This window comes from Molossus molossus, unplaced genomic scaffold (genome assembly GCF_014108415.1).
Source record: "Molossus molossus isolate mMolMol1 unplaced genomic scaffold, mMolMol1.p scaffold_m16_p_12, whole genome shotgun sequence".
In the NCBI taxonomy this organism is placed as follows: domain Eukaryota; kingdom Metazoa; phylum Chordata; class Mammalia; order Chiroptera; family Molossidae; genus Molossus; species Molossus molossus.
Genome location: NW_023425347.1, coordinates 20,471,349 through 20,492,705, shown reverse-complemented (window position 1 = coordinate 20,492,705; position 21,357 = coordinate 20,471,349). Strand labels below are relative to the sequence as shown.

Sequence of the window (21,357 nt, the reverse complement as noted above, 5' to 3'; positions counted from 1 at the left end):
CAAAACTACTTCCTAGGTTTGTTCAGAAAATTAAGTGAGTTAATGAGTGAGACTTATCACAGTGTCTAGTACATAAGGATGGTAACTGCTGCTATTATTATTATTATTACTGTTAATTTCTACCACTAATGGTGTTGTGATTTGGAAAGGGCTGTGAGCTTTTGTGGTTCGTGAAATAATCATCCTAATTAAATGACTGCGTATCGTCCATGTTTTTAAGACCAAATGTCTTAAAGGACTTAAGAATTCCCTTACCTGACAATAAATTTGGGAGTGAGGAAAGAATTGCCCAGCTTTTGTACTCCCCTTTTAATTTCATTCTCATTTTTATGTTCTTTTTGAACAAAGAAATTCTTTCATGTCTGTTTTTCTCACTCTTTCATCATACATAGCTCCAGGGACAACATTGCTCTAATGGTAATAACTTCTTCAGGAGTGATTCTCAGATGTTTTGATGATTCTTATCTCTGATTCTCCTTTGTTTGTTGTTTTCATATTCAGATTTTTTTCTCCTGTTATGCTAATATGGCAGCATTATGAGCCCCTTGAGAGTAAGTGCCTATGTGATTTGGGACCTACTTAGAAGAAAGGTTTTCTTTATTTTTTAAGAAATTGAGCTTGCACTGAAAGATGTATTGTCAAGAAATATTATTAGCTTAATATTGTGGTCTTTGAAAATCATTTCACTTTTTCTAAACCCACTGGATAGTATCAGATACAATTTTATTATCTAATTATTTCTATATGGTAATGATTTTTCTTTTAACAGTGATTGTTGTAACTATGATTAGTTCTTCTCGTTCTGTTTTTTGTTTTCCAAAATAAAAAAGATGAATATTTCTTTTATGATACAAATAACTCATTTTTTTAAAGGATGGTTTTTTTCATTATTTTAAGTACACTAATTACTTTATGAGTTTTTTTTTTTCCCCCAAAAGTATGTGACAGGGTCAGCTACATAAAATCTATAAGCCCAACCTCTCAAATGAACAATTCTCTCTTTAAAATGATTTCAACAAAGAATGTCATGCTTGGTGTTGTGGGAAAAGGGAAGGACTCCCCCTTCCCACCTGAGTCTTTTTGGCTGCTTGAATGATCAAATCAACATGAAACAGATTGACACGGGAAAATAAAATTGAATTTCATACGCATGAGAACCTCACATAGATGAGAGGCAGAGACCGCATGTGCATAAGAGTTTCAAAGACAAAGAGGAAAAAGGAGATATATACGACATTCTGAGCTAGGGCGGAGGTGTAGCCCCTGGGGGCTCGAGGATCATGGCAGTGGGATAAGAAGAGAAGATATTTAGTAATTAGAAGTTTGCCCTGCCCTATAGATAATTTAAAAAAAAAGTTATCTCTGATAATTTCTTATTATGGGCAAGGCCCCTAATTCAAATTCAGCTACATAGTTAAGGGTGGGGCGAGGGTGAGCAGGAGTTTCTCTTCAGCACACATCATCTTGGTTGCCTATAGCTCAAGTAATTCACACCCTGGCCTGGTGACTCAGTTGGTTGGAGTGTCATCCTGTGCACCCAAAGGTTGCCGGTTTGACTCTGGGTCAAGGCACATACCTGGGTTGCAAGTTTGATAACCAATCAGGGCGCATATGAAAGGCAACTGATCGATGTTTCTCACATCGCTGTTTCTTTCTCTCTTCTCCTTCCTCTCACTCTAAAATCAATAAAAACATGTCCTCAGCTGAGGAAAAATATATACGTATTAAAAAAATAATTCACCTATCATAGAGGCACATCTTGGGGTGACTCATTCTGAACCCCTACTGTATATTTGGTAAGAGAGTAAATAGGTAGAGAATCTTGAGCTGATTCCCAAGTACACTTCTTATTTTTCTCAAATGGACTTTTAAAGACATAATTGATATTATTAGGCTAAAAAAGGCAGCACTGATTATTTTATAAAATAGGCAGCCTTGTAGCTCACATACTGGGGTATGTTATGTATAACCTATTGCAATTTGCCTGGAAATGTTTTGTTTATCATTTAGAATTGAACACCATTCGGGGTGAAACCTCCTGTTGTCCATATAACAGTAAAGTTTTTCATCCCTGTCCTTCGTGGCAGTCAACATGCATTTCCATTCCAGTCTTGATTGAAAATTGGTTCAGTAAAAGCACGCTGCAGTCTGACAGACTTAGGTTCTCAACCCGGTTATTCCACTTCCTGCTCTTCACTGTGCACGTAGTACTTTAAACACCTCCGAATGCTGGTTTCCTCTTCCATAAAACGACAATGTATCAGTAGGAATCGTTCGGTTATGCTGCATAACAGATGATCTTAAAATTCTCGGTGGCTTATGACAACAGCAGTGCATTTCTTGCTCATGCCATATATCTGTCGTGGGCTGATTGAAGCTCTGTCTCAGTTGTCTCCACTTCAGCACTAGACTGTGGGAGAGGGAGGACAAAGAGACGTGGAGAACCACAGGCTTTAACCCTTCTGCCCAGAAAATAGAGATGGTCACCTCTGTTGCCCGTCACACAGCTACTCCTGAGTAACTGGGCAGTGATTCTCACTCTCCTACAAGGAGAAAAACCAGAATCTTTGGCAAACACCAATACAGTCTGCCACAGAAAGAATGACAATACTGACATCAGCGAGGGGGGTCAGGGGAGACACACAGACTGCCCGCAGAGTGCCCGGCGCAGGAGGGCTCAGTCATCCAAGGGTGCAGTGTCTGCTCCGCATTCCCAGTCCCAGAACATCGATGGATGTTTAATAAATACTGCTTAGCCACATTATTTTACATACCAAGCAACCCTAACTAGGGCTGTTACAACGCTAGAACATTCTTTGTGCTGTGTGCTACCAAACACGTGAAAGAAAAGTTATCTAAAGTGCACCTCATTGTGGATAATCAGACTGTAAGTACATGAGTTAAGTATTTTAAAATAAATCTTTAACATCTGCCTTTCCATCCGATTCCTTTATTATGTATATCATGTTTCAGAGAAGCCAACAGAATGGTCTGAGCTGGGTTGTACTTTCCCCATTAAACTGATCAGGTAATTAGAAGTTTGTTCTTTTTTTCTTTTTTAAAATTTATTCTTTTAGCTTTTCATAGACTCAGTCTTTCTTTTCTTTAATGGGAAAAAGGCAACTATATGTATATTATACATTTGCTTTATTCTTGGCCTTAGCAGAGGAGAATCATAATTTAAAAATACAACAAAACACTGATAATATCAGTTGAAAACAAATGTGTGTATAATTACAGCTCTTAGGATTTTGTTGTTGTTGTTGTTACTCCTCACCCAAGGATATTTTTGCATTTGTTTTGTAGATAAAGTGGAAGGGAAGAGAGAGCGAGAGAGAGAGAAATCAATTGGTTGCCTCCTGCACGACCCCGACCAAGATCAAACCTGCAACCCAGTTCCGTGCCCTTGACCAGAATCGAACCCGAGATCCTTTGGTCCACAGGCTGATGCTCTAACCCCTGAGCCAAATTAGCCAGGGCACAACTCTTAGGATTTTTGACATTAGTTTTAATGTATATTTTTATCTCTGAAAGACAGTGTCTGATTGCTGACTTTGACACTAAGGTGAAGTGGTAATGGTAAAGGAGCATCGAAATCTTTTGAACATTTCTATGAAAGCTAATAGAACATTTTGTCTCAGCTCATTTTGATGTAAATATTGAAAATGTTTTCTCTTTGCAGTTTAGAAGTGAATTTTCTGTTATAATGAAGTTATACTTCAAATTTAATTAGCACCTGTTCACATCAAACCCTTTCCCTTTGGGACATAAGGATTGGAAATAGTATCTTCTCATTCTCCCTCATTCACTTTCCGATGCCATTAGCGATCATTTGTGTTTAGATTGCTGAGTCCGTGTAGGTGTGGCAACCCAACAGCTCTTGCAGTGTCATGAATGAAATCATAGTTAAATTACGACTCTGGTCTTGTTTTTATCTTTACTTACGTGACTTTGGGAGTATCGAAGGTGACTCCAGAAACAGGAGGCCCTAGAGCACCAGCCCTGCTATTTTGACCGTCAGCTAGAAGTCTTTGTAGAACTTCCTCCAAAATAACTATGTTGATTAAGTGATTGGGTCTTTCAATCATTCATTCATTCAACTACAGTTTAAGGATTTAAGGGCCAGGCATTGCTCAAGGAAATGGGGAGGTACAGATAAACAAGTATACCCTTGGGATATGAGCATGTACAATAAAATTGCAGGACAGGGAAATACATGCTAATACAAGTCCAATGCTCTGGCTTTGAGAGGGCAACTGCCTACCACCTGCCTCGAAGAGCGATCTTTAAAATAACTAATGCTGCTTCCGCAGGGGCAAACGCGGAAACATGCTAAGTTGAAATAAGCCAGACACAAAAGGATAAACATTGTATGATTTCACTTACATGAGGTACCTAGAATAGCACATGAGGTACCTAGAATAGCAACATTCATAGAGGCAGAAAGTAAATAGGATTACCAAGATCTGAGAGGAGTCAGACATTGGGAATTATTGTTTAATGGGTAGAGAGTTTCCGTCTGCAGTGATGAAAAAGTTCTGAATATGAGTGGTGGTGAGGATTGCATAACATTCTGAATGTCCATATTGTCACTGAATCATACACCCCAAAATGATCAAAATGGGAAATTTTATGTTACGTATATTTTACCACAATAAAAAAAAAAGTAGGAACCTAAAAAAATTTATCATTTATAGCCCTGCCCTATTCTTCCAATCAAGCTAACAGTTTTGCGTGCAATGGCATATTTAATAAATGCTAAATTCCTGTTTTATTTCATTGAAAAAATTAAATCTCATACTTTAATATGGATGACCCTTGAAAGCATTGAGTAAAAGAAGCCAGTTACAAAAGACATATTGTATGATTCTATTTATATGAAATGTCCAGAATAGGCATTTTATAGAGCTATAGAAAGTAGTCTAGTGGTTGTTTAGGGCTCGGGGGAGGAATTGTGGAACGGGGGGGTAGGGGAGGTGGGACGGGGACAAACTGCCAATGAGTACAGGGTTTGTTTTGGAGGAATGAAAATATTCTAAAATTAGATTGTGGTGATGGTTGCACCATCCTATGAATATAGTAAAAAACATTTAATTGCATATCTTATCTTCAGATATCTTAGGTTACTTGAAAACAACATAACAATGTAAAATTTAGCATTTTAAATATGCATATACTTGCTAACAAAGCTATAGTCTGAGAGGGCTTTCTGATGGATAATTATCACTGTGCGTGCAGAGACATCTGAATGCAAGTATTAATATGTTTTATACACTCACACACTGAGTGACTTTGTTCGGCTGATAGTGTATATATCCAAAGCTAGATCAAATACGATGATTAATTTGATGACTACAGGGCAATAAAAAGGAAACAACATTAAAAAATAAAGTCCCCATCCAGAGGAATGCTTTTTTAAAATTAAGCCTGTTTTTATTCAATTCATTTGTTTTTTCCTTTGCTTTTTAAGTTTATAAAAAATTGCAAACCTTGAGATGATTACTGCTTTGTAACCAGAGAGCTCTATCTAAAAGCACCCGGTAGAAACACACCTGTTTTGGTGATCTGGTTAGCCATTCTCTGGTCTCCGCCTATAAAATAGTCACCATCTGTATTTTAAGCAGTCTTGACACATCAACCCTTAAATTATAAATGTCCTTATATTAAAATAGATACTATTTGCTTTTTAATTGCTACCAGAATTCCTTAACACACACACACACACACTCATCTCCTTAGTGTGTACACACATGCGTACTTGCCTGTGTACTCACACTGTCTCCCCCAGCTCAGAGCTCAAGTTGCTCATGGCTGCCATTCTCCTGTTAGCCACATTTGAAGTTAGTGTCCCTTTTTGTCTGGTTAACCTGGACCCTGTACATCATTTCCATAAGAAAAGCCACTGTGAATCCAATCTGAAGCTCCAACAGACTTTTATTTATTTTTTAATCCTCACCTGAGGATATTTTTCTGTTTATCCTCAGACAGAGTGGGAGGGCGAGAGAGAAACATCAACATGAGAGGGACACATCGGCTGGCTGCCTCCCGCATGACCCTGACCAGAGCTAAGGACGGACCGCAACCCAGGTACATGCCCTTGGCCGGAATTGAACCCGCAACTCTTTGGTTTGCGGACCGTTGCTCTACCGCTGAGCCAAACCAGCCAGGGCTCCAACAGACTTTTAGAAATAGAACCCATGGTCAGGCTACCTATCAAGTGTCTGAGTTTTGCTTATGTATCTCTTGACTTACATATTTACATACAATTTTTCGCTTCTTCCAAAAATCCAGGCAGGGTGATTACATGCTTATTTACCCACTTGACTACGCACTTGTTTACCAGCTTTCGCCAAATCGAACTATTACTAGTTGAATATTTGTCTTCCTGTCAAATAGCAAGTATAATTTAAATGTCTTCCTTTGTGTACTGATGTGGGTCTAACCCACATCTATGTGTATATGTTTGAGGGACCCTGCGCATAGCCCTAGCCATTGCAGACACCCAGAGAGGATGAAAACAGTCCCTGCCCAGAAGCTCTTCCCCCTGGGAAATGTGTTACCGTATTGCCATGTCGAACCGAGCAAGGGCTTTGGTCACTCCAGGAGCAGTTGCCCAGGACTCGTGGAGGAAAAAGCAGTCTCTTGCAAGAGAGAACCTGTAGCTAGAAGTTGAACCTTAAAAACAGAAGAATTTTAAAAGGTGAAGAGGTCAAGGGTTATCTTGAACCAACAGTGCTGAAAGAGAAAGGGATAGAAGGAAAAAACAAAACAAAACAAAAAATTTGTGTACTTTTTCTTTTCATGCACATTGTGTTCAGTCGTGGTTCTTTTCGTGGGCAAACTACAGACTTCAATGAAGGGCAAGTTTATTTTTATTTTCTGTTGTGGTGCCTACCATTATTCAGTTGCAAAGCTGTAGTATGAAGCTGAGGTAATTACTAGTGGGGGAGTCTTGTTTTGAAAGCCAAAAGGAAAACCCACCAAATGTATCCTCCTTGTTTGCTGTTAAGGTTTTAACGTGTAAATTGTCATACTGTAACAGGGCAGGCTTCATCTGGTGTAGCTCCTGTTTACAGCTCTAGGGCACCCCGAGTGCGCCTAGAGAAACCACACCACCCTTTCTGGTCAGGGTCATGTTTGCTGGGGACACCCTTCAGATTTATGTCATGTAAATCAATACAAACGACCTCTCCTTCACTTACTAGGTAAGGGAACTAGCTTATTGCAAAGCTGTTCTATTTAGTGGTGTGTCTCCATTAACTTGTATGAAAATGTGTTACCATGAACTGGAAATACTCTCCAAGGAATAAGAAGATTAGATCCTTTACAAATTGAGTGTTATTAGATCATTTACATAATAAGCACATCCTGGATTATTTTATTTTCACAATAGTCCAGTAGCCCTGAGCGGTGGGGTTCACCACTGTCGCCCTTTTTACAGATGAGAAAAGCAAGGCACAGAGATTGAGAGTGACACTTTATTTCACAAAGTCTATTATTTCTTAAGGTCATATTTTTACCACAGTAGACATGTTAAAAGTTAACTAAAGCTGAGCAGTCTGCCCCTTTAGAAAACGAAGATTTCTGTACATCTACTTCTTCCCCCCACACTTGGGGAGTCCTGATGTTCAGGCGTGAAAGTCCTGAAAGGCAGAGCAGCAGAGCAGGGGGCAGCGTGTGTTCTGTGGGGTCCATCATGGCCAGTCCCTGAGAGTCTTCTGACTCAATATGCAGCCAAGAATTGTAACAGTCTGGCCAGTGTGGCTCAGTGTTTGAGCATCAGCCCGTGCACCAGGAGGTCACAGGTTCGATTCCCGGTCAGGGCACCTGCCCAGGTTGTGGGCCTGATCCCCAGTGGGGGCGTGCAGGAGGGGGCCAATCAATGTTCTCTCTCATCGATGTTTCTCTCTCTCTCTCTCCCTCTCACTTCCTCTCTCTCTAAAATCAATAAAGGGAAGAAAAATTAAAAAACAAAAGAATTGTAATAGTTCTGTGAGGGTAAATGTTGTGAAAATGTGTTAATCAGTTATTTTTCTGCTAAACAAGAAATTCTTCAACTCCAGTTCTAATACAGTAACCAAATATAATGAGGTATATATATCTATATATCTATTGATGTTTTGTAGCAAAGGCAGGTAAAAGATATCCACAACTAATATTGTTTGGTTATTTGAATTTCTTAGCCAAAAGGATTTTTTTAAAAAAACAACTAAGCTGCTACCAAGGTGACTGATTTGAGTTCATTGCTATTCCACTTTGGTAAAAATGCTGATTTTCACAGTCAGTGGAAAGAAAATGGAGAAACAAAGGGCATGGTTGATACATATGCATGACTTACCCCCTGAATAACTAGGAGATGACTGTATAGAATGAGCTGGCTCTTTGACTCCATAAGATCCCTCAAAATATTGTTGTAAGGATAAAATGAAATGACATGTCAAAGTACAGCACTTTGAAAACTGAAAATCATTGGGCACATGCAAGTCATTACCAAGAAGGCCCTTTCTGGACGTGTTTATCTCTGTTGGGTTCTCTGCACGCTTTTTGCCCCCTCCTTCCCTTCCCTCCTTCCCTTCCCCCTCCCCTCCTCCTACCCTCCTCCCACCCCCACTGCTGAGACTGCTTGCAGCAGCAGAGCAGGGCTGAATCAGCCCATTTTCTTACTGTTTGCAGAGATGGTCACCTTACCACAGCTGTCCTTGCATTCTTCTTGTTCTTAGTCTCTGCATCCTTGGAGGAATTTTAAAACAATCTCGGGGCGTTCTGATTTGTTTCACTCAAATCTGCTCTGCTTCACTTTGCAAGATAGATTCTTCGTCCTGTTCTCCCTTCATTTCTCTTCTCTGAAACTGCGCATGTCCAGGGTAGATGTCCGCAGTGACCAGGGCAAGCTTCGTCGTCTCTTGCTGTCTGTGCCTCTTGCATAGTAAATCCTCAAAGAACGTGTCCATTGACTAGCTGCAGGAGAAACCATTGAGTTATAGATGACTTTTTCTCCTTCAGTATTTTTAAAAAATCAAGTGTTGATGTGCCCTGAATTTGGAAACGTTATTCAAGGACACAGGATTATCTGGCCTTCAATATAGGGTGGAGCAAAAGCAGGTTTACAGTTGTTCATATGGAAAATAACACAATAATTAATAAACAATTATACAGAAATAAATGCTGTGTTGTGTACTCACAAGTATAAACCTACCTTTGTTCACCCCTGTACTGCTGTTTCTTCTGTTAATGCAACAGGCAGAATATAAAGCTGCTGTGAGGTGGAGGAGAAGTGTTTATTTTGAAATACTCAGAAGTCTCTGTAGTCTATAGGCATCACATGAGTTTATCTGTTTTGTCATGTAAGAGATGATGAACGTGAGAAAGTAACTCTGAAGTGGAATCATCCAAAAGGAGTATTAAATGCCCAGATGTCATCATAGAGTACAGCAGGTGACATTCCCTGTAAGAGCCTAGATGGTGGGTCTATTTTCAGCTGTGTTTATTTGCTCCCACTTATGAGTGCTGATCTGGGGGGAACCATTCCCTGGTTTGTGAAGATGATTAATGTTTTCTCCTTCCACTTTTTTAAAGGAAATGGCTAAAATCCTTAATCACCCCAGAGTCTATGCTTTCCTGCACATACCAGTCCAGTCTGCCTCCGACACGGTTCTCATGGAAATGAAAAGAGAATACTGCGTGGCTGACTTCAGAAGAGTGGTGGATTTTCTGAAAGAGAAGTAAGTCTGTTAGCACTTAAGAAAATAACCATTTCTTTTTTTTTTTCTTTTTCTTTCAAAAGCATGTGGCAAATGCACTCATTGTAGCCACAATTAAAGGTGCCAGAGAAAAGGTGAGACTTTTGAAGCTTTCAAAGCCTTTGAGTTTTCTCAAGCACCTTGATGTGGGTTTTTTCTCTCTCTTGGGTCTATAGCCACCTTCCATCTGTACGCGATACGATGTTAATTTGTGTGGGATTGCCGGTAGTGTGCATTGTGATCGTTTTAATACCTCACCCAGTGGATGAAAACTGCTTTAAGTTTTTGCTCTGCTTAGAATCCCCTTCAGTGTGGCTTTTTAGAATTTGCAGTCTGGTTTTGACAAGGAGTTAGGCCACATCGTGTCACTGTAAAATCAATAATTTTCTTCTAAATGGCATTTCTTGAAGAATATCTGGAGCATCTTTGCTTTTGCACATTGTCCCCGTGGTTTACTTGAAGAATTGTGATTTATAAGGAGGTTTGGGGATTCTGTTTTTCAAATTCAAATTGTTATTGACCAAAATTAAGGCATTTTATGCAATCTCAGACATAACTGATAATTTTGTTTCCACAAAAAACACTTGCAGCCCGTAATTATATTCTTCGAAATCCTTCTCATCAGCAGCAAACACTGAAAGGCCTTCTGTGATTATACAAGGCAGGAAATCGCAGTGCTGGCCAAGGTCACGGGGCTCTCAAGTCTAGGGCAGTGTGCTCCGTCTGGGGCTCTGGCATTTATCTGGCATGTTTGTGGCGTGGGTCTTCCTACTTTCCATAATTTTGTACTTCTGTTGTTTTTCTTAATTAAGACAACTTTTTATTTCCATTTTCTTGTTTATAATTATGTACCTTTGTACCATGTATTTTATGGATATAATGGCTTTATACAAATTGTAAGCAATTATTTTTTCCACCGTCAATTAGTCACTTGTCCAGACTACATACAAATCTTTTAAAATCTTTTTCTTCTATTTACTTTCCCCTTCCTCCCTCATCTTTCCATTATGTGTCTTTCTAACCTTTTTTTTTTTTTTTTTTACCTTTAGGCATTTCTTGATTATTCTAACCACCAGAAATAAAGATACTTAGTGTACATTCACACAAATACAGCTAATTGTTTGAATATTCAAACCAGTGAACAAAGGAATATTTATTCTAGGTATATTAATTATGACCATTAAGTATATACAGCCTACAAGGTAGAGAATGGAATAATGACTGATCTCTACCCCCTCTGATACTTTCTGATCTTGAACAGAACTGAGGTCAAGGCTAAAGAATAAGGACTTTTATACTAGGTCTGTCTGTTGTTGGCCTGTATCCCTCTTCGATATTTATCCTTGTGTAAAAGAGTCCTTTTGGGCACCCTGGCACTAGTGAATTTAATGTTTTCAAAATTGAAGATAAGTCATTGCACCTGTGACATTTCTTGCCTCTTACTTACAAGAGCAGTAGCAAATAATGCGCACAATTCATACCTGTTGCACAATATTTTGCCAAGTGCAGACATGCATCCTGTTGTCAGAATAGACTAGAACACTTTCCTATGGTTGCATTCCTATGATTCAGTGAGGTTAAGGAATCAACACCTCTCTTTTACATCTATTTGGGTAAGTGCTGACTCAGTTGTTTGGAGAACTGCTGTGGCTACTGCACTGGGCAACAATTTCACAACAAGTTCTAGCCTCTTATGTTGCTCCAAAGATGGACCTGTTAAATTTGTTGCATCTTGAACAGTTTCAACAGCATCATGAGCTATATAGAGGTCAGTGGTGATCATGCCAAAGTGTTAGAAAATAGTCTCTTGTCTTTATTTGTGGGCTAAGCTCATTGTCTTCTTTGGATCCCGATTTACTCTGAGGTATCCATGTAGCTTTTCTTGAACCATTCTAAATGGCTGGAAGAGCCCAGAACCAAGTACTCTACCCAGGCATCTCTAGGATGTCCAGCAATAGATATCCCTGGAGAGGATATTGGAGATGCCTGGAGAAGACACCCATCCACCCACAGTTCAGTTTCAAGTGCTATGAATCACTGGAATTATAGAGTATGATTTAGTCGCTTAACATCTCTAAGAGAGTCTATTTGTTTTTTTAAAATCCTCACCAGAGGATACTTTTCCATTTATCTTCAGATAGAGTGTGAGGGAGAGAGAGAGAAACATTGATGTGAGAGACACATTGATTGGTTGCCTTCCGCACGACTCCGACCGGGACAGGGCCGAACTGCAACCCAGGTACATGCCCTTGACCGGAATCGAACCAGAGACTCTTTGGTCTGTGGGCTGATGCTCTACTGCTGAGCCAAACCGGCCAGTGCTGTGAGGGGTGTTGTTTGTTGTTTTTTGTTTTTTTAAATTCTGTATCATGTACATGCAGTGAGAGCAGAAGCAACCATGGTATACAATTTTACACTTAGTTGTAATTTTATCATTTATAAGATGTATTGAAAAACTGTAGCAGGCAGACAATAAAATATAACTGATATGTAGAGCTGATGACAGAAAAATTACTAGTACCCTCTGAGGAAAAGAATAAAGAAATCATATTATCACTGCTAATGTGCGACTCCTTGCATAGCTTTATACAGTCCATAAAATTGTGTGTGGTCCGGTCCACCCTATTGCTTGTAATGCACCCTCACTCCTGTGAAGACATGGTGATCCAGCTTTGCCACTAGTGAAAAAGTTCTTCTGTCCTCTCAGGGAAATGTGTCCATCCAGGGACTCATTTTCAGCCATAATGGACATTTAGAAATAAATGAATATTTTAAACAGAGCTCTGATCTGATTTTCTGCTGATTTCTTTCTATAAACACTACCACAGCTTTGTGCCAAGTAGATTAGTGCTTATTGGAAACACCCAAGTTTCAGGGGCTCGATGGAACCACTAACCTGGATAACTGATCCAGCACAGAGCTGTCTGTCCACTTTATTAAAATTCAGTACAATATTGTCATTCTTAGAAAAAGGATCTAGTACTCTAAGAGCCCTGCTTAATGCCTAACATGTATCACAAAGTGACCCTGACTTGCAGGGTGTGCGGGGTGCTGCCGGCCCCGCCTGGGCTTCAGCCCCTTTTCACTCACATCCTGTTGCCTTGGAAGCTTCTCCAGCCTTTTCTGTCATGAGCCCTTAACAAATAAGAGTCTCATTTATTTATTTTTCCAGCAGTGTGAGGCTTCTCAAATATTCATGTTATGAATTAGGGACGAGGTATTTTCTAATCTGTGTCCTCAAAAAACTCAATCTTTAAAACAACCTACAGCACTTAAGACTGAAATCCAAGCCATGGGAGTTTCCCTGAAGCCGCAGGCTTTCAAACTGCGAATTCAGCAGTATTCGCCGCGCCGGTTCTCAAACAGTGGAGGTGAAATCTTTTTAATTAATTTTCTTTATAGTTGAAATTGGCCCGAGTTATAACTGGGAGCAATATAAGTTTACATGTGAGCCAACTTGAAGCTGATTCATTATTCTCTTCGTTTGTTTGGAAGTTGGCAACTGTTATCATAACAGCAGCTGGGGTGCAGATAACCCAGCAGTGCTGGCACATGTCGGGCCTATGGGAATTTATTAAATCATGCAACCTGTGCAAAGGGAAGTGTCTGAATGACTCAGTACACTCATTTAAGACAGCAGGCCACGAGCAGACGATCAGATGACTGAAATCATCCTCTTCAGATGTATTAATCCGTTCGGAAAATTAACCAAGAAATTTGATGTTTTTATTGAAATGGATAAGGCGATTTCTGGAAATAGATCACAGGACTTTTAGGGCTATGGAAGAAAACTTCCTAACACAGAGCAAGAGGTGCAATTCTAGTTTTAGAAAGATCCGGGCTTTTATAATTTTTAATAAGTCCCTCACAAAATATTTCTTTAATTACCTGTCACTTAACTGCCTCTTCTGTTACCTTTTAAACATCTAACTGGGATAAAAGGAGTATAAAACTTGACTTGTTTGTTCTTATTTTCTTGCGTAACTTTTAAAAAGTTACTTCCCAGTGAGATGAGTTTTCACTTTGATATGGTCAGGATGATATAATTAGGGTTCCCAGGACTGTGGGGCCTTGGGTATAGACTTTATGTGTCCTCCTCATTGGAGCAGTATTGTATTTACACAACCACTCTCCAAAAGAAGCCAAATAGTCACATATTTTTAAAGTGACAGCATGCAGACTTCTCTCAAGTGTATGTTCTACTGCTAAGCAAAAGATCTGAGTTCCCAGGCTCACACAGGAACATGGGAAAACGATATGTAAGAATGACGAGAAATGAAACAGTTTATATATGTAGACCTAGCTGTTTACACAGATCATTTGGTTGGAAGTCCAGTGGCCTTTGGTTTGTGTGAACCTGACCTTAAACTTGAGAGGCAAGATCCACCTCCCTCACTCAGTAAATACACTGTGAATTCATGGCCACTGTGTTTCTGCCGTCAAGTACATAGATGAAAACAAAGCCACACCTCACTGTAGCATCTTTGTGTTGACTTTTGATTCCATGACGTTATCCATCTCAGATTTGCCATTATCCTTTGTTAAGGTACCCTATGCGGTGGATAGAATATTAACCTTTCAGCATTGTGGTGTCTGTCCCCACAACCCTGAGTGTATTCTACCCAGAGATTTCCTAGTGAAATGCCACAACCAATAACTGACGAGCAGTTGAGGGGCAAAGGGGAATCTCTTTGTGGGGAGAACAAACCAGAAGGGAGATAGCAGCCTTGAGAGGAAGTGCTGTCCTCTGATCTGTTCAGTGTAAACTCCGACGGTGAAGGGGCACCAGGGCACGGGGCCAGGGCACTCGGGCAGGATGATTTCGTTAAGTGAGTCACTGACTTATCTCATGTTGTCCAACCTATCTTATGACCTACTTTTCCAGTCTCTCTGCAAAGAAATGATGCCAACTCATTAATATCCTGAATTCTCTTTCTTCCTTTCATTAGTCCCAGTCATCCACGTGTCCGAGAACACAATCTGATACAAGACAAGTTATGCTAGAGTTGTATTTTATTCTGTCTTTGCTTCTATCTAGCTTTGTTCCTAGTGTCTTGGAAGCATAAGTAGCAAGATTTGTCAGATTACAAGAAAATAAATTGAAATAAAAGAGAATGATTCAGCAAGGATTAGATAATTAAGGTTTCTTCCAGATGCATTCCCAGATGTGTCTCTGTTCACTGAATAACCACCTTCAAAGTAATTAGGCAAAATACTTCCCTCAAAGATATTTTCTGGCTTTACTTCCTCATTTCTAATAGCGTTAGGTTGTTATTTTGGGGGTCCCTCAGGCCTTGTTCACGGGTGTACTCGTATTTCTTTCTGAGGTAGTGCATTTCTTCTTTTCCCTCTGTCCCTTGCTACTTTTACATTTTTTCGGGAGAATGAGTACCTATCATTGGAATACTGATATAACAGGAAAAACATTTACTTTTTTTCTTTTGCAACATGGTATTATACTTATAGTTGGAAGATTTTGACATCATGTGCTAAATTTCTTATTATTTTGGGATTACCCCAAATTTGATTCATGAGTTTAAAGACAAGTAAATTTTCTATTGATTTAGTTTTCTGTTTTCCTTCTGAACCTGGTCAAGAGAGAAATCTTATCATTCGTACTCTCCTTCTATCATTCCTATATACTCTGATTGTGTTATTCCTTTCAGAAACCGAGACATTATCTTTCTTTAATAGTTTGTACATTTTTTCTGCCACAACGTTGGTTATAAACATAAGGGACAAATTGACATCTATGAAGTCATATACTAGTAGTAAGCATTTTTCCCTTTCAGGGTGCTTTTCATACTCTCTGGGGCTCACGTATTATGTTAAGATATTGTCACAAAAACCTAGCCAAGTATGTGGGATGGTATTTTTAATCTGCTCATATAAAGTGAATGGCAGGATTCAGAATGCTGAAAAAGACTTGTTAAAAAGCCCATGCTGTGCCTTGGCCAGTCTGACTCAGTGGTTGGAGCGTCAGCCTGCAGATCGGAGGGTGGCGGGTTCTATTCCTGGTTAAGCACATGTACCAAGGTGTAGGTTCAGTCGCCGGCCATGGTTGGGGTATATACAGGAGGCAACTGACTGATCAATTGATGTTTCTCTCTCTCCTCCTCCCTCCCTTCCACTCTCTCTAAAAATCAATGGGAAAAAATATCCTTGGGTGAGGATTTTTTTTTAAAAACCTGTGGTACTTTAATGTGTAATGGGACTAGATCCTCAGTTTCTATTGTGTAGCAATTTCCCTACCAATTCTAGTAACACATATTAATTAAATTATTCCTTTTTTTCGTTTATCAGTTTTGTGCCCAACACTGTAATAATTGAGATAACAATACCAATAGTAATACTTAATATGGTAATATTAATAAAACCAATAGCTAATCTTCTCGAGTTTGACTTTTCAGCCCAGCACTGCTGTGGCGGCCTTGCACGTGTTGGTGTATTTAACCCTTTAATCCTGAGGCTCCAGGAGTCCATTCATTTCCCCGGGGTCATGCAGTGAGCGATGGAGCCTCAAGGAACACTCAGGCCACGTTGCCGAGCGGCCGGCACGCCACCCTCGTGCTGTCCTGTCCTCTCGTCTAGGCTGGAGACAGTCATATGGACTCTACAAGTACTGAGGAGAGAAACTGTCGCTGTGTCCTTTGAAGGAAGGGTGAGGAACCCTGCGCAGTGTCGAGACGGCTCCGTGGTGTCTGGGCTCAAGGCAGAGTGAAGATGGTGTGCTTGAACCCAGATGGGAGAGCGAGGAGGAGGGAGAATTTGGGGGGAAAAGATAATGAGTTTGGTCTTGGACGTATTGCATTTGAAATGCTTACATAGAAAATTCAGGAGAGAGCCCCTAAGCAGTAGAAAATTGGGGCAAGAGCCCAGGAAGGAGCTGAGGGCTGAGAGATCAGTGCTTGGGAGGAGCCGGCGTTGGGCCAGTGAACGGAACCATGGTGATGAGAGCATCCGGAAGAAAGAGGGTGGACGGCCAGGAACACGAGTCTGGGGACACCAGTGCTGGGTGATGGCAGAGGAAGGAGGATCCTGTGGCAGGTTGGCGAGCAGGGTCGGGCAGTGCAGTAGGTCCGGGAGGAAATGGCACTGAAGAAGCCAGGTGACAGTGGCAGTTTAGGAAAATGAAAACAGAAGGGGTCAAATGTCAGCTAGAGTTGCCTCCTGTAAGCAGACAAGGCCTGGGTGCTCTGGGTTATGCGAACAAGCAGATGTTGGATTCCTTTCCCAGGTACTGTGAGTGTCGAAGGCTCTTGAGGTGTAGTGATGTCTCATATCAGAACAAGTCTTCATGGATCTCAGCTGACTGCTGCCCCCAGTTCTTAGCACCGTGCTGGGTTGTGCCCCTCGATTTCCACATCACCATCCTGTCTCCGCAGCATCCAGGGATCCCCCCCATCACCATCCTGTAGCACCAAGGGGCACAAGAGCAAGAGGCAGGATAGATGCATTTGTTCGATGATGACACGTACTCTGGAACCAGTACAATGAAGGCTTAGGATCGTATTTCTCAGTCTGTTTTAATTAAAGTTCTCTTTTCATAACCAAGAAAATCCCCTGCTCTTTACAGAGAAATGGGTATATTCCCTTTAATGGAACACAGTACTCTGTCTTAGAGATTCTGTGTGCTGTGAATCCCCCTGGTGAATAGCTAACGATCATTATTAGATAACATCTTTTGAATGTATGATATGTTGAATGCAATATGCTCAGTACTTTACATGGATTAACTAACTTAATTTCACAATAGCACATACTAAAGAGGAAATATTAGTACCCTCATTTTATAGGTGAGGAAATTAAGGCACTTAGAGCTTAGTGACTTGCCCAGAGTCACTGTGCTAATAACTGGCAGAGTTCAGACTCAAGCACCAGCCTGGTGACCGCCAAACTTGATTCATCACTACTATGGCGTTTAGCCTTTCCAGACTGGATAATATTTGGAAATATTAGGGATGATCATAATTTTCCAGTTAAAAGTTGTACTATAGAAACATTTAAAGTTATACATACCTTGTCCTAAAAATTTAAGGTATCTTCCTATAGTCAATGTCTCTTCGTTTCTGCTCTCACTCACCATACAGGCACTGGGTAAGAGGGTGATAAGAAGCTGTTTTTGAACATGACCACATGATGGAAAACTACAAATAGAAGTAATGAGTGGTTTATCTGTATCAACATCTTTAACTGTAAACTGCAGCTCCTGTGTGAAGTGTGTGTACAAGTACACGTTTTAAAATAAAATGTTGTGCTCGTGGTTGTTAATGAGTTGCAGAGCTGTTATCCAGTAATCTGCTGTGTTTCAAAACCTTGGGAAGTCCTTATTTCTGCCTCCTATTTATCCTTCTTTCCTGAGCCAAGTGGATTAATGATCCAGCTCCACCCCCTGCATATAAACAGCCTCAGCCCCTAATGCTGGTCCAGTTCATCACTTGCTGCTGGTACCAGGGGAGAGTCAGGTGCTGGTCACTCCTGCCTCCCCGTACTCAGCATTATTCTCTGATGGACATTTTCTGAGTCCACAGTGTTACATCTCGGACCTTGTGTTCTCATGAAAAACGGAAGAAACCAAGGAAGCATGTGCAGTGCTTGCGACTTGGAATGTTCTCCTAGGCTTTGCCTAATGTCTGGAAGGTCCCACAACTAAGTCAGCAGCAAACGGGGGTGGGGCGGTGGGGAGGAGGGGGATGGGTGATACAACCCACAAGTGTCATTAAAGATTGAATCGCAGATTATTAAGATCTGAGCAATTTGAATTCTGAAAGTAAGACCTGTGCCCCACCCCCAAATCACTGTGAATTAATATGAATTTCAAAGGAGCCAAAGTTTTGTATTTACTCAACTAGTATTTGTTGCTTGTAGACTAAGTAGGCATTGTTAGGTGTAGACTATTAAGAGATTACTAAAGCTTGGTAACTCTTCTAGAGACTGACATTCTCTCTTTTTTTTCATCCCCACCTGAGGACATTTTTGCATTTATCTTCAGGTAGAGGAGGAGGGAGAAAGGGAGGAAGAGAGAGAGAAACATCGATGTGAGAGAGACACATCAACTGGTTGCCACCCACATGACCCCAACTAGGGCCCAGGACAAACTGCAGCTGAGGTACATGCCCTTAGCAGGAACCAAACCCAGGTCTCTCTGGTCCGCAGGCTGACACTCTAACTGCTGAGCCAAACCGGCCAGGGCGTGACTGACATTCTTAAGTCATGGTTAGTATTATATAAATACTTAAAACCACAGTGTTTGACAAATATAGTAAAACTCCAATGTCAACTGTGATGTAGGGGTGGGTAGAGCATACGTGTTTACTGTGAGCGTCCCATGGATGAGAAAGCACTGGATTGGTGCATTGTGATAGGGCCTGGAAGTAGGAGATTCGTTCAGCTGGGCAGCTAGTAGGAAGGACTGGCTGCAGGCTGTGAAGCTAATTAATGTTATATGTTAGCAAATTATTCGGTCAAATTGTCACCTGCTGAATCTTGGAAGCTAGACCGAGTGTTAACTAAGTCTGTGGCAGTAGAAGTGTCACCAACAATTCAGAATGTTACCCATCAGCTGGCTCCTTCTTAGTGCTCTTAACAACAGGGAACTCAGACCTGGGCTCGCTTCGCAAGCTGAGATTTAAGAAAACAAACTTTGCTAAGAACGTCAGTCTCTGTGAGTTACAGTCTGACTGAACTGAGAACCCTGCAATTCCGAGGCTTGGGAAAGCCAGGCCAAGCGGTCACAAGCACCGGCTGCCATGCCCCAGCCACCCGAGAAGCCACCCTGCACATGGGTCCAGTTTTCCGGCAGCGATGGGATTAAGAGTGTTTCAGATGGTCTGGCAGGTTTGGCTCAGCGGTTACAGCGTTGGCCCTCAGACCAGAGAGTCACAGGTTCGATTCCAGTCAAGGGCAAGTACCTCGGTTGTGGTTCAGTCCCCAGCCCTAGTCAGGATTGTGCAGGAGGCAACCAGTCGATGTGTCTCTCTCATATCAATGTTTCTCTCTCTCTCTCTCTCTCCCCCTCCCTCCCTTTTTTCCACTCGATCTGAAAATAAATGGAAAAATATCCTCGGGTGAGGATTTTAAAAAAGTGTGTTTCCGATGGCCTCAGTGGGGTCGTCAGTAAATTCAGAGGCAGTGAGGGCCAATAGAACAGAGGACAGAGGCCAACTAGTAAAAGCAGAGTGAGTCTTCAGGTTCAAAACTATGTCCAGACATGATTTCTGACTACATTTCTACATGAAACTGACAAGAAATAGAGTGGAGGCATGCCGAGTGTTTAAGGGAATTGGGTTGTCTAAGACACACACAGATCGTCTGCATAACCTGTGACTGACTGAGCAGTCTTAAAGCAAGTTCCAGGCCTCCGGTCAGCAGCAGAAGGAAGCAGCACGGAGCCCACGCAGATGAGCGTGCCCTGTGATGCCTGTCCACGGTGGGCCCTGGAGGGCAGGAACAGTGGAAAACACTGAACTAGAGCGTTTCATCCACAGGGCAAATCAGGGCTCGTCGGATGTAAAGTCTTCATGACTCCTACGAAGCTGCATTTGAGATTCCTATCAAATAGTAGCTGATGTATTTCCCAATGTCCCATTTTTCTTTTTTTATATTTAGAATATTTATTAGTTTATAATGATATTAAGTTATTCATGGTCAACTTCTTTTTTAAAAAATTTTTTGTTCTTGTTACAGATGTTTCTCCTTTTTTACCCCATTGGCATCCCCCTCCCCATCCCCCCACCCCTGTCCCTGGCTTTGTTGTCCATGTCCCTTGGTTATGCATACATGCATATAAGTTCTGTGGTTTATCTACCCCCCCCCCTTCTGAGGGATGTCAGTCTGTGCCCTACTTCCATGTTTCTGGGTCTACTGTATTCCTCAGACTGTTATGTTCATTATATTCCGTATATAAGTGAGATCATGTGGTATTTGTCTTTTTCTGCTTGGCTTATTTCACTTAGGATAATACTTTCCCAAAGTCCCATTTTTCAAAGAAGAGTTTTAAAAATTATAATGGTCCTATTTCTTTAAATGGAGAACTTGGGGCTGCCCTTCAGTTTATGGCCATCAGTCCTCAGAAAGCCATGTCTAGACCTCTTGAAAAGGACAGCACATCAAGCAGAGGTCAATGAACAACAGAACAGGGTACCTAAATGGACTTGGGTTATCCCTCTTAGACAAATGGAAAGTTCTGTATGTAGCACGAAGAGTGGCCAAACAACAGAGACTGTGGTAGAGACTACGATTTTCCCCCCATCCCTTCCCTTATTTTCAACAGAGCCCTTTGTTTTCAGACGGGCAGAGGCCACTCAAACTAAAGGCCACTTGCTTAGCCTTTCTTTAGGTTAACTGTGACACGTGGCTATGTTCTGACACACTGGGTGTAATCAAAGTGACAGGTGTGACTTTCACAGGATATCTAAATGGGAGGCATACACACCCTTTGTTGCCCCTCCCCTTCCTACAGACTGGGATGCAAAGTTGACGGCAGGCGCTCAGGCCATCTCTCGGACAAGAGGACAAGAGGGCAGCTGTGTCCTGCAGCCCTGATACGCTGGAGCCGTATACAGCGTTCCTGCTGTTCTGACTCCGTGTACACGACTGCAAGATGAGCTGCTTCTTT

At 41.2% G+C, this 21,357-nt stretch overlaps 1 protein-coding gene across 1 annotated transcript in view; it reads left to right on the top strand.

Annotated features, from left to right (window-relative positions):
- The window catches only part of CDKAL1 (CDK5 regulatory subunit associated protein 1 like 1), a 621,394-nt gene that overhangs the window by 387,785 nt on the left and 212,252 nt on the right, over positions 1-21,357 (top strand). The window contains exon 12 of the mRNA XM_036255396.1: positions 9,577-9,722. Coding sequence (XP_036111289.1) covers positions 9,577-9,722 — 146 coding nt within the window. The remainder of the gene's footprint in view (positions 1-9,576; positions 9,723-21,357) is intronic.